We start from the raw sequence: 14435 nt of genomic DNA, 5'->3' as shown, positions 1-14435 counted from the left end.
AAAAGATTTTCCAAAGACTGGCTGGCAGTACCCACCAAAAAAATGAAAAACAAAATAATAGAGAAGCCCAGTTACAGAAATCCAAAACTTCCAGATTTTTTTTCTGTCAGTCACTGGATTTGTTTCTGTTATTTTCAATATTTTTTTTATAAACCCTTAGGTGCCAATGCCTGCCCCTGAATTGGTTACAATACATCTCTTCTGACTACTTTTCCCACTACCCTTTCTGTTTGCCATATAAATTTACTATTCATGTCAGTCATTTTCATCATACAATTGAATGATAGTAGCATTCATGATGTTTCAAAAAGCAATGCACTTGAGTAAAATGTATGATATTAATAAATAACATAGACTTGCACATATAAACAATGCCGAGTTGCCGCCTCTTGTTCACAATGGCTAAATGCTTTAATCAATTCAGTTAAAATTAAGAATTAATACTGCAATTATAATCAAGTCAACTAATGCTTTCTAAGCACTCAGTACTAGTATCCAAAAATTACTGAATATATATATATGTATATAAACATAGTAATGTTGAAGTGCAGTAACAAGAAACTCATGTCATTGAGATAAGATATATACATGTGGCACAATTTGGGTATAGGACCAAACTATTAAAAAGTATTGATATGTACTAAAAATTAGTGTGTTGGGAATCAGAAAAGGAATAAGTTTCTTACTGTCTTCACATTGCTAAAATGAGTTAAAAATATTTTGCCCAAAGTCATTCAGAGAATTAGTGACAGAGTTCTGAATAGAATCCACTTCATTCTTATTCCCCAATTTTATAAAGATACAGTTAGGATTATGATTTGCTTTGGAAGTTGTTAATATGAGAATTATTATGGGAAATTTGTCCCTAAGATTTTAATAAAAGATTAAAATCATTTGCTTAGATGGCAGCAGTCACATGTGAATGTGCCTTATTTGTTCTACATATATTTTCTCTGAAATTTTTTAAATTAATTTAATTTTATGAAGAAGTTATTTGCAAAAATGGCTTAGAAGATGATGAATCCTTCTTACGCAGATAGGAGATCCAGACCTTAGTCCAAGTGCTGTGCACTAGCACTGTTAGCAGGAGTACAATATGCTACATGGTGTTTATTGTGATGATGTTTGGCAATAAATCTTTCACAAAGCCTCATGCTTCTTGCTCATTAGGCTGCATTTCCTTGTTCCAGTACATCCTACACATAGCAGGTGAATCCTTTTCTTCGTGGATCACTTCCGTCCTGCCCATGCTGTGTTCATTACCTTTGCCATCCAGGGAATGCCTGATCACCAGAGCACTCTGCTGACACCATTCACTGACATCACTTCCCTTAGGCCTCATCTCTGTCAGCTTTCAGGATCACATGTCCAATGGCCTATCACACGTGGAAGAAATTCCAATGAGAATTGTCCTCCCCCGCCCCCACCGAAAGTCTACATCTGCCCTTTTTTTTTAAAGTCAACTCTTAGCTCACCATCTTACAAAGTCTTTACCACTTAACCCCAACTTTTAAAAATTGTATTTTGCTTCAGCCTCCTTAGTGCTTTATCATTAATTTCCCTCTTCTCTGAATGTAAGAGTTTCTGTAGTTGGATGGTATGCCTACAGAAGCTCTATCCTTACCAAAAGTCTCAAAGCATATTAAACTCCAGTTGATTGAAACCTACTTTCTCCCAAGTATATTTATCAGTGGTGCTTCTGGAAGAAACTCCCTTTCCATCTGTTTCCAGCATCTCCCCTCCCCTGCTTTTCTAAATCTCTCAGATCCTGCACCAGAATATACAAGAATTCCTACTTAGGCAGTTAATGATGTGCTTGGATCTGACTTTATAGCTAAACTGTAAGGGTACACATTTTTCTCCTTTTATTTTTTTTTGGGGGGTGAGGGATTCAACTTTGTTGAGATATAATTGACAAATAAAATTAAGACATTTAAAGTGTACAGCGTGATGACTTGATATATATATCCCAGGTGAAAGGATTTCCTCCGTCGAGTTAATTAACACATCCATCACCTCACATATTTACCCTCTTTGGTATTGTTGAGAACGTTTAAGTTCTACTCCCTGGGCAAATTTCAATTATACAATAATGTTATCAACCATAATCACCATGTTAGATAAATTAGATCCTCAGACCTTATTCATCTTTATCACTGAAAGTTTATACCCTTTCTCCAACCTCTCCCTATTTCCCCCACCCCTTCCCTAGCCCCTGACAACCACTACCCAAATATCACTCTTAAAAATGACCTTATTTTAGTTTTTCCAAGTATAAATTATTGTTTTGATCATTAACATGATTTTCCCCATCAGAGTCCTTAAATGCACTGGAAGATCAAGATTTAGATGCTCTTATGGCAGATCTGGTGGCAGACATAAGCGAAGCTGAGCAGAGGACAATCCAAGCACAGAAAGAGTCCTCTCAGAATCAGCATCATCCAGCATCCGTAGAGGTACCAGATTTCAGTGGAGCAGCTGCTCTTAGTTATGGAGCAAATGTCACTGCAATTAGTGTTAGCCAATATGAGAATGACTTACCACCTCCGCCAGCTGATCCCATGTTAAACCTTCCTCTGCCACCACCACCTCCTGAACCTCTATCTCAGGTAAGTGTGTAGGGCAAAGATGGCAGGATCTTAAAAAAACAAGGATACCGAGTACATTCATTGCAAAGCCAGATTCCTCCATAAAAAGACACATTGGTGTGTATAAAGAACATACTGGGGCCATATTCAGGAGTTATTATACCTTGGCTAAAATTTATATTTGTATGCAATGCTCCCTAATAATACTCAACCTTTTGGGGTAATGTTTTATTAACTTGACATGAACTGTGGGACCAATATATACACGTGTGTGTCCCTGGTGCTAGCCCAGTGCATAAAGTATTGAAAGCATTCTTTATGTAATTCTGAATTGAATTAAATGGAATTTTGTTGAATATGTCAACTCTGTTCAGTAGGGCAAAGATACTATGAATCATTTGTAGTATAGTAGTTGAGTGGGGCAGGAGTAGGGGTGTTCTAGAGCAAGCAGGTGATGAGTGCTCAGTATTAATGAATTTCTGAACCCTGGGAAGATACACATCTGGGAAATTCATATCACCATTATTTGGAACATTAACCTATAATGTGTCTCTTATAAAAGTAAAAGGAGCACTTTTAAGGATTTTTCTTACAGTAAGCCACTTGAAAAATATTTTAAAGTAAGAACCCAGCTCTATTTCCTGTAGCTTCCTCATTTGTTGTACTGTGTGATGATCAGTATTCATAAATATGGCCCTAGTAACCCTAAAAGTTCCTACAATGCCTTTTAAATGAATGAATATTAAATATAAATCAAGTGTTAAGTCATACTCTATCATGCTCATTGTTCTAGTGTGTATTTATTGTAGAAATATTATTTGAAAATTAGTGACCCATGTAGAGCAGAGGCTTTTATTCCCCAGCTTTATTTTATAATTGACATATAACACTATGTAAGTTTAGGGTGTTATCATGTGATGATTTGGTACAGATATATACTGCAATATGATTACCCTAATATGATTAGTCACACCTCTATCTCTTCACACTACCTTTGTGTGTATATGCATGCACACATGCACATGTATATGGTGAGAACACTTAAAATCTACTCTCTTAGCAACTTTCAAGTACACGATATAGTACTGTTAACTATAGTAACCATGCTGTACATCATTAGATTCCCAGAACCTACTTGTCTTATAACTAGAAGTTTGTACCCTTTGACCAACATCCCCCCATTTCCTCACCTACTCCCAAATTCTGGCAACCACCATTCTACTCTTTCTATTTCTATGAGTTCAACTTTTTTAGATTCCATATACAAGTGCAATCATTTGGCATCTGTCTTTCCCTGACTTATTTCACTTAGCATAAACCCTTTGGGTCCACCCATGTTGTTGCACACGGCAAGATTTCATTCTTTTTTATGGCAAAATAATATTCCATTATATATATACCACATTTTCTTTATCTATTCATCCATCAGCAACACTTAGTCTGTTTCCATGTCTTGGCTATTATGAATAATGCTGCAGTGAACATAGGAATGCCAATCTCTTCAAAATAGTGATTTCATTTTCTTTGGATATTTACCCAGAAGTGGAATTTTTAGATCATAGGCTGTTTCTATTTTTAGTTTTTTGAGGCACATTCATACTGTTTTCCATAACAACTCCACCAATTTACAGTCCTACCAACAGTGCACAGGGGTTCTCTTTTCTCTACTTCCTCCCCAACAGTCATTCTCTCTTGTCTCTGACAACAGACATTCTAAAGAGCAAAGGCTCTTAACATAATGTCCATGAAGATTTCAAGGAGGCCATGATTTCCTGAAAGTATATGCAAAGTTGAATACACATGTAAAGCTTTATGGGCTTCGTGGCTTTCGACATATTCCTAAAGGGGTTTGTGGCTCAAAAAAAAAAAAAATTAACAATTACCAGTGTGAGAGGATATATGTCTGCTTTCAGGTAATAAGCATGTAACCAGAACAGCTCATTTCCTCATCATTGTAAATTGGTATGAAGGCCTTAATAATCTTATTCTTGGAATATTTACTTACAAGTATCAAAGGACTTTTGGGCTTATAAAATATTTCACTCTCTTTTCTGCCTACTCATATGTTTGTCAGTGTTTTCTTGGTGAATTATAAGTTTGAGTCTAAGTCTTAACTTTCAGGAAGTACCCCTTTAGGACTCAAATAAAAAGCTAAGAAGAATTCCAGAAAACACTAGCTGATCCAGAAGAATGTGTATAATTTCTTAGAGTATTTAAATCCCTTGAGACCCACCAACAGATTCCTCAGGTTAGACCCCACTCAGAGATTTTTGTGGACTCCATATGTGAAGCTTGTTTAGAGTCATCGTTTTATCTTAGAAATTAGCGCTTCTAAGATACAAAAGATGCCTTCTACATCTTTGGGCTGAAGATTTTTATTACAGTCATTTAAATTCTGAAAATCAAACATGAAATTTGGTGCCTCTGAACCCAGCCTTTTGTCAACATAAAGCAACTAAGATGTTTGCCATGGCTTGGGTACTTTCTCACTGCTCTTCTCTAGTGGACTGTGTCGAATGTCTTGCTATTTTACAGGAAGAAGAAGCAGCTCAAGCCAAGGCTGATAAAATTAAGCTAGCATTGGAAAAACTGAAAGAGGCCAAGGTCAAGAAGGTAAACTGTGAATCATTTTTATGTGGGACAGTTAAATTAATAACATGGTATTATACTTAATGATAAAAAAATAAAATAAAATTTTGAGTGGTGTTTTCCAAATAGTTGTAATTTTTTTTTAATTTTAGGACAAAGATAATTACATAGTTATTCTTTCTGTGACATCAGTTAGCTTATTTCTGACTAATTAATCAGAACCTATGTTGATGTAAATGTGGAAGCTTCCAAGTTTCTGCTCCCAGGGCTCCTGGGGGCACCTTCTTGGGTTCTGCTTAGCTGCATTGTAATCACCACAAGTGGCACCACCTCCTGGACCCGCCTTAACTGGGTCAGAGCTCAGCCTCCATTGACCTTGCTAATAAGCATGTCCATGATTGCTTTTGTGCCATTTTCTTACCCCTGAGGCAGCTTTCAGCCCTGCTGCCTGCCCTAGATATCCTGGTCATCTCCAGAGATCCCAAATGTTTGGGCTAGTGCTCTGGGTTCAACGTTGCATACATTTTGAGTTACCTACCTAATCCTATTTTTCCAATAATCCTGCAATTTTACTGAGTTGTTTTCTGTAGACTATAGCTTTCCAGAACATATATTATAACAGAAACACATGTATTTAACCTTAGTAGAATAGAAGCACTTACCTTATAGCAATTAGGTGTTGATAATAGTTAATTTGGTTACTTAGGAGAAAGACGAAATAGTCTTATTTCAGTTCCTGAAGCATATGCTATGTCTGAGACCACTTAAGAACTTTTTACTTCTAGTTGGGGGAAAAACATTAGACTCTATGTTCCTACAGCACCTCCCATGATTCCTTGAATGAAGGTGTTCAATACATGTTGAATGATATTCAATAAATAGTCCTCAACTGTCCCTGGATCCAGACTTTCAAGGTTCATCTATGAGAGTCTTCCTAGATCAGTCTGATCCTGTTCATTCTAAACATGCATGAAGTTTTTTTTACCATTATCCTCCCCTGTTCTCTACATGCAAGAACATGTCCCCCACCACCTACCCCATTCTCACTATCTGATGTCACCACTGCTCTTCCAACACTCCAGGTATGCCCTGACCTCAAGACCTTTGCAGTTTATGGTACCCAGTCTCAAAAGTTCTTCCCCAGATTCCAGTGGGTTTTCTCTGTTTCTCCCCTAGGTCTGGTCACCTGCTCAATAAAGCCTTCTCTATCTGACATTATGCACACACCCACAATACCCCTCCTTCTTCCCTACTTTCTTTTTTCCCTCAGTACTCATTACCAGCCAACATAATAGCCACTCTACTGTTTATCATGTTTATGTTTATTGCCTACATCCCCTCTCTACCCCCACAGAAGTTCTTCCAGGGATTTTTGTGTTTTCATCTCTGGTGCAGCCCCAGTTCATAGAGCTGGGTTTACAGAGATAAACCAGGTCAGGTCCCTGCCTATGTAGAATTAAATTCTAGCAGGGGAGCAAGTGTTAGGAAGTAAATAAAGCAGAAAAAAGTGATGGAGAGTGCCCAGGTCACTTCTAGATGGACCTCATGATGGGGGAAGCCTCCCTGAGGAGGCAGTACCCTGAGCAGGACTGTGTGGCCATTGCTCAGAGAGCCATTGAGTAGGAGGGAGAGTAAAGAGGACTTGAGGTCAGAGAGGCAGGCCAGGCCACTCAGCCTCACAGGCCCGAGAAAGAGTCTGGAATTTGAGTTCATTGGGAAGCCACTTGAGGGTTTTTAAATCGGGTATAATATCTGGTTTTGAAAGATCATCTCAGCTGCTGTGTGGGAAATGGATTGTAGGGGGAAGGATGACAATCAGAGTGGCCCATTCTACAGCCCGCTCTGGCACAGCAGCTCACTGTCCATCATTGTGGGCTGCACTGGGTCAATGACTTTATCTGTCAGATAAAAACACAAAAAGAAATGAGTAAAAAGAAAATTCATAGGTACTTAAACTATTTTAAACCACTGTATTGTTTATAAAAAGGGGGCCACACTGGCTATATTTTCAGAGGGGAAGTGAAAAGAGAAGTTGATTGTTAAATAAAAAGGTAGGACAGCTAGCTGAGTTGATCTGCTTCAACTAGAGGTTAAGAGGTGGGTAGGAGAATGGCAGCTGTTTCCTGCAATGTATCAGAAAGCCAGAGAACTTCTCCATAACTTAGGTGGGTGAATTGTAGCAGTAAACACTAAGCAGAGCCTGTATTGACTCAACAAAGAAGATGTAAAACAGAAGACACCCTGATCAGTGGGAAAGGAGAGAAAATTAAGAAGCCATGTTGTATATTTGGTCTGATTTCAGACACTCCAAACATATCCCTTAAAACAAAAGCCTTTAAGCACAGAACATTAAGAGAATAACTAAGATGTGCTCATACATAATCTGCAACGTGGAAATCAAGTCTCTTTGAAGTACTTTGACCTCAAGTACTCTATGGGGCATTGACATCATTTTGGATTGCAAGTGATGAACACAGCTTATGTGACAAAGCTTTTGGAACTGGAAACTTGTTAATTTCATATGTTCTTTTGCTTTAAAGCTCTGTGACACAGGAGAACAATCTCAAGTGAATTTTAGCACGGAAGCAAAAAATATATATTATAAAGGATTTAGGGCTAGGGTATTTTTTATTTAACAACTTGCAAAAGAAAAAGAAGAAATTTTAAAAACCTTTACTGTAACAGATTAGAAAGGGGAGGTTTTTTCCATGCTGAAATCATTCTACCCTCTATCAAACAGTGTAAATATGAAAAGCACTCTGCTTGCTAAATCACATAACTGGGATCTAGCAGTATTATGTGTTGGTGTAGCTACTCTTCAGCTTGTAAATGTGATAGAAGCTGTGAAGAATAGTAAATATAATTTCTTCTTGCTAAAAGTCACCAGCCTTCTCTTGCTTTTTTAATTTTCTAAGTTCTATAATTGTAGACATTCATAACTACATGTGGATTAAATTTAGTTTGCAGTTTCTGCCAAAAAATAAAAGAACAACTTTTCATCACTGTCAAATTATGTGGTTTAGTTTTTTTTCCCTCTATGTAAAAACAAAACAAAAACAAAATATGTTTTATTTTCTCAGGATCCCTATGCAGAAATGAAATGTGGTCAAACATTGTTACATTTTTGCATCAGGGAGATTGTCTTCTCAATCCTAACATTGGCAGTGTTTCTTAGGACATGTAGCCTCTCTACAGCAGTAATTCTCAGCAGAGTGACTATGCCTTCCACACACAGAAAATAAATCCTAGGAAAGCATCCTATTCAAGGGATTTTCTGTTTTTCTGGCAACCCTCCATGCTTCATTTCTCAGGTCATATGAGTTTATCTTTGACATTGTGGCACATTTTAAATACATGAAAAGACAAACCTACAAAAAACAACAATCCAACAAGAGGTTTCTGGGGTATAGATTTTACAGGTTTTCAAGGAAGAAAAAAGTATTCTACAGACAAGGCTGGAATAAAGGTCTAATTTGAATGATCCTGGGGAGAAGAAATGCACTTTTACTGCCCTGATGTCTGTGTTTTGACTCTCAGCGTGCAGGTGTTGAGAAGAGAAGGCATATAGAGTGCTTCAATTTGTGGTTCCTGCAGGCCCCTCACCCAGATTTCTATCTATACCCACACCCTCAGTCTGTCTTCCATATCTCTGTGTAACAATCCACAGAAACTGCACTCTTCATTCTGTTCACTACAGAATGTTTTCTTTTTTTTTTAAACATTTTATTTATTTATTCATGAGAGACACAGAGAGAGAGAGGCACAGACACAGACAGAGGAGAAGCAGGCTCCATGCAGGGAAACTGATGTGGGACTCGGTCTCGAGACTCCAGGATCAGGCAGGCCCTGGGCCGAAGGCAGGTGCCAAACCGCTGAGCCACCCAGGTGTCCCCCAGAACATTTCACAAAAATGTGCGTTAGGTTCTGAGCCCCTAAGAAAGTGCCCCTCCTGTCCCACTTCCACATAATCTGATCTTGAAAACATTCTGATTACGTGGAAGTAGGACAGGAGGGGCACTTTCTCAGGGGCTCAGAACCTAATGCACACTTTTGGGGAGGAAGAAATATTACCAGTAGTCTGGCCTCTCCAGGCCTTTGTCCCCTTGTTTGATAATGGTAAGTCTCACGTGTGAGTAACCAGCACCAACCATGGACCAACAGGATAGGCAGAACTTGTCTTTAGCTGTTTCACACTTCTCTTTTCAAGTTAGAATAGAAATTTAAGCAAGAGTATTATCAAGTGGTTCTGGTTGGTGATGTTTCCAGGCATTCTCTGTTGGTGTGTATAGTGTGTTGAGTTAGCAGGCACCGCAGGCTGATGGTCATTGAGGGCAGTGTTGTCTGGAAAGGGAAAGGTCTTGCATTCAAAGATAGACTCTAACTTGATTGACTCTGACTAAAGCTACTTCCCACTTAATTAGGTAGGATCAGTGATCTTAGTAAAGAATAAGAGCACAGATCTTCCCAGAAAGAGTCGTAGAAAATCTTCCCTTAACATACATGTGTAGTAAATTGAGACTTAGTGGGCACATTTCCAGTGTTCCTTTTAAAGACTAAATAGATGGCCCCATTATAACCTGTAGCACTCATAAATAACAACTACTGTAATCAGAAATGCACTACAAATACACAGGTGTCAAAGAAAATCCAAACTCTGGCTGTATTATTTCATGAATTAATTCTATTGTATTACATCAGAATCATGGTCTCTCTGGGGAGGGAGGAGTCAGAAGGTCTAATAACTTTGCCAAGTTGCCCAGAAGAAAACAGTAAAGTCCTATGTCCTTACTGAATATGAGTAAATTCTGCTCCCATCGAACCCTGCAGATCTGTATTGGGATAAATTCCAATTTGATGGTAAAATCAGTGCTGGAGAATATTTTTTTAATGAAATGAAAAGTAAGCTTGATCACTGATTTGCCTGTGTGCCTTCATAATAGCTAGTTTCTCTGTCTTCATTCATTTTGCCTAATCCACCTCTAATCTCAAACATATTCTGCTGTAACACAGCCTATTTGCCCCCGTAAGCATGCTGTGTCACTTGCACTGCTGACCTTCAAGAGAATTGTAGATTAACCAGCATGGTTAATCTAAGTGTATCTTAGAACCCTTGGGTTGCATGAAATAGGACTCAACTTCAGCTAAGCAAAAGAGAAGAATGTATTATAGATACACTTTCAATCAAATGCTTCTTGGCTCCAGTATAAATCTGAATAAGTGCCAGGAAGATGTTATGAAAGTAGGAAGCCATCACTTTGATTCTGTTTGTTTTCTCTTTCACCAGAATGTGGAGTGCCTGAAGGCTGGCAAGGACTTGATTATGTGTGGTTTGTTTTGTTCTGTTTTTGTTTTTGTGAATTACTTTCTCTACCTCTGTATCCTTAGTGCCTTAGACAAGTACTGAGCATATCAGTTCATACTGAGTGACTTTGCAGGACACACTCTTACTTATTTTTTTTTAATTTTTATTTATTTATTTATGATAGTCACACAGGGAGAGAGAGAGAGAGAGAGGCAGAGACATAGGCAGAGGGAGAAGCAGGCTCCATGCACCGGGAGCCCGATGTGGGATTCGATCCTGGGTCTCCAGGATCGTGCCCTGGGCCAAAGGCAGGCGTCAAACCGCTGCGCCACCCAGGGATCCCCACACTCTTACTTAAATTCACAGAAACAATAGCAGCTTTGAAATCTTCATCTTCATGACCTTCTCCAGTTGCTGAAATTTACTGGCTGCTCTGTGGCTTTATCCTCAGCTTGTTGTCAAGGTACATATGAATGATAACAGCACTAAGTCATTAATGGTGGATGAGCGGCAATTGGCCCGAGATGTTCTAGACAACCTTTTTGAGAAAACCCATTGTGACTGCAATGTAGACTGGTGTCTTTATGAAATCTACCCAGAACTACAAATTGGTAAGTCCCATCCCCAGTGATAAACTCCTCCAAGAACCTGTGGGTTTCCTTTATGATGGGTTTGGTTTCTTATTAAGAAGAATTTGGTTCAAGGCTCTCAAGACTTCCCATAAATCACTCTCCTCTTATGTCACATTCAGTGCTTGCCTCCTCATTTCTCTGTGAAGAGGCTTGGATTGTAGCAAGTGACCACACCTTGGGGCATGTCAGCATTATTACTGCCACTTCTCTAGTGGTCCCATAAGGAAGAGAAAGTGACAGGATGATACCTCTTACTGCATGCTTAGTAAGCTGTGCAAACCGGGGCGGGGGGTGGGTGGGGTGGGGGGGCTTGGATATCTGTCAGCTAATATATCTTTAGAGTTTCCTTCTTTAAACTATAGTGTAACTCTGTCATACATCAATGTTTCCCCTTCTACCATCCCCACTCATTTTATCTAGTTGAAGAGGCTCAGTCCTAAAGAGCAAAGGATAGTTGGTAGAAATTGATGGAGAGGAAAAAAAAGGTAAAAAAGCAATTAAAGAAAGATTCTTTTTACTTCTCATTGTCAAAATCACTTGGAACAGTTTTTTTTTCTCTCAGGAGAGCTTGATGGAATCCAGAATTGCCTGCCTTAGAAGCTTTCAGTGAATTTTTTTTTTTCTGGAGGAAAAGGTCTCTATTGAAACAACCTCTTGAAGGATTTTTTTTTTAACTCCCTGAGTCAAATAGAGAAATGAAAAGCCTTCCTTTATGTTTACATTTGGCTCAGATATGCATATATTGTTTTTAGAGTCTTTGGGGTAATATTTTAGAGAACATGTCACATGTCTCACAGCTTCATTCAGAGTTGTTTAGTCAATTATTGCTTCATGGTCCTTTTTATGAATAAGATGTCTACCTCCATCTGGACTATTTAAAGTAAAAAATGCTAAGAGAAAAGTGAAGTGACTGGCTATTGTCACAATATTGTATGTTCATCTGCTGTACTTTTTTATGGAAAATAAGTTGAAGACCTGGCACTGAAGAAGAAACATAATAGGAGTGTTACAGTGTGGCATTATGTAAGAGTGAAGAATTTCTAAAAACCAATGAGAGGTAGAAAGCATTGTGTTTAACTCAATACTAGCTTATTTCTCTGTTGGAAACCCTAATGTCTTGAGTCTGAAAGAATGCTTTCTTGTTTCATCAGAAAGGATTTTTGAAGACCATGAAAATGTTATTGAAGTCCTATCAGACTGGACAAGAGACACAGAAAATAAAGTGCTGTTTTTGGAGAAAGAGGAAAAATATGCTGTATTTAAGAACCCCCAGGTAAGATAACTTGTATATAGTTAAACCACATAAAGTATGGAGGATATTTTTTTAGTCTTACCTATGTACTAACAAACATCATTCATTGTCTCACAAAATAATGCAAATTTATTCCTTTCAGAAAACACAAACCCAATTCTTATATCATATGTAAACTAATAGATCCTTGAAAGATTTAAACAGAAAAGAAACCAATTTGTTTCTTTGGATTCAGCGTCCAAAGCATATCTGTCTGTTGACTAATCCTCTTCTTCTGTCCTTATTTCCATTTGGCTACATTAATTCGGTATACTGTGTTGCATTAAGAGTCATTAATGCTTCATGTTTTAAAGACATTGCTTTTTGTTGTTGCTAATATTTGGTGCTTATTGATGCTGGAATAATTAAAGAGAGCACCTAGAAAATGTCCAGTTTATTATGATTTAATTCTACAAACAGGCCACATAATAAAAAACATTGTTCTCCATATTTGAAAAGGCTTCCTTCAAGTCATGTGTACAAGGATGTTACAGAAGTGTAGACCTTTTCCCACGGTGGCCTCTAGCCAACTGTAATTACATGAGGGTCACTAAGACTTTTTTGGAAGTCAAAGAATGTTAGACACAGATGAGATTGTTGGGGACATCCAGACACCTTTATATTTTACAGGTTAAAAAAAACAAGTCCTGGGGTGCCTGGGTGACTGTCAGTTAAGCATCCAACTGTTGATTTCAGCTCAGGTCATGATCTCAGGGTCCTGGGACCGAGCCCCCACTTTGGGTTCTGTGCTCAGCAGAGTGTCTGCTTGAGAATACTCTCTCCCTCTCTCTTGGCTGGTGCTGCTGCTCACTCTCTAAAATAAATAATTTAAAAAAAAAGACCCATATCACTAGAGGCAAAAATAGAAGGATACTCTTAGCTTTCTCATGAGAAGAATACTCTTTCCTCTACACTGTGCTTTTTTGTAGAGTCTTCTCTAGGTTTTTTGGTGGCACACTGACAAAAAAGCAATTAAATACTATTGTCTTTGACAAATATTGAACAGTAAAAGTATGGTTGGCCCTGAACACTTAGTGGGGTGGGGAGGGAATTTAGGGTGCCAACCACCCATGCAGTTGAAAATCTGTGTATGCGGGGATCCCTGGGTGGCTCAGTGGTTTAGCATCTGCCTTCAGCTCAGGGCATGATCCTGGAGTCCCGGGATCGAGTCCCACATCGGGCTCCCGGCATGGAGCCTGCTTCTCCCTCTGCCTGTGTCTCTTCCTCTCTCTCTCTCTCTCTCTCTCTCTCTCTCTCTCTGTCTTTCATGAATGAATAAATAAAATCTTTTTAAAAAAAAACAAAAAAATCTTTAAAAAAAAAGAAAATCTGTGTATAACTTCTCACTCCTCAGAAACTTAATTACTAATAGCTTACTCTTGACTGAGAAGCCTTACCAATAACATAAACAGTCAATTAACACATATTTTGTATGTTATGTATTATATAGTGTGTTCTGACAATAATAAAGGTAGAGAAAAAAACATTATTAAGAAAATCATAAGGAAGAGAAAATATATTTATAGTACTGTATTTTTTTAAATCTGTATATAAATGGACCATGCAGTTCAAACCTGAGTTGTTTAGGGATCAACTGTACAAAATTTTCAAACCATAACTACCTTCAGTGGCATGCTTTAATGCCTATATTAGTTAGGGTACCATCTCAGCTTCTGTAACAAGGAGACTTCCCACAATCAGTGGCTCGAACCACCTAGAAGATTGATTCTTCCTCACATACCAGTCCAGGCATAAGTGGATAGATAGGCTATGCCATCCTCAACAGGTGGCTTCTATCTCAGTGCCCAAGGCAGCTTTTCTGCTTGGCCATCTTCCAGTCCTTAGGGAGAGAAGAAAGAGCCAGGGAAGTATACAACCAGGCTTCTTATTGGAAAGACCTAGAAATGACACTTTTATTTCTGCCTCCATCCCATTGGTTAGAACTTAGTCACATGGTAATATTGAGCTACACAAGGAGCTGACAAATGCTATCTCTATCTGAACAACCATACACATAACTAAATTTGGTAGTT

General features: G+C 38.3%; 1 protein-coding gene across 3 annotated transcripts in view; it reads left to right on the top strand.

Moving 5' to 3' along the window:
- Positions 1–14435, top strand: part of LOC112670290 (amyloid beta precursor protein binding family B member 1 interacting protein) — a 112876-nt gene that overhangs the window by 50623 nt on the left and 47818 nt on the right. For all 3 annotated transcript variants that reach the window (XM_049096925.1, XM_035713443.2, XM_025463882.3), the window contains exons 4-7: positions 2317–2609; positions 5124–5201; positions 10931–11090; positions 12263–12384. In XM_049096925.1, coding sequence (XP_048952882.1) covers positions 2317–2609; positions 5124–5201; positions 10931–11090; positions 12263–12384 — 653 coding nt within the window. The remainder of the gene's footprint in view (positions 1–2316; positions 2610–5123; positions 5202–10930; positions 11091–12262; positions 12385–14435) is intronic.

This window comes from Canis lupus, chromosome 2 (genome assembly GCF_003254725.2).
Source record: "Canis lupus dingo isolate Sandy chromosome 2, ASM325472v2, whole genome shotgun sequence".
Lineage (NCBI taxonomy): Eukaryota > Metazoa > Chordata > Mammalia > Carnivora > Canidae > Canis > Canis lupus.
The sequence above is the reverse complement of the archived record's forward strand: the minus strand, read 5'-3'. Positions and strand labels throughout refer to the sequence as shown.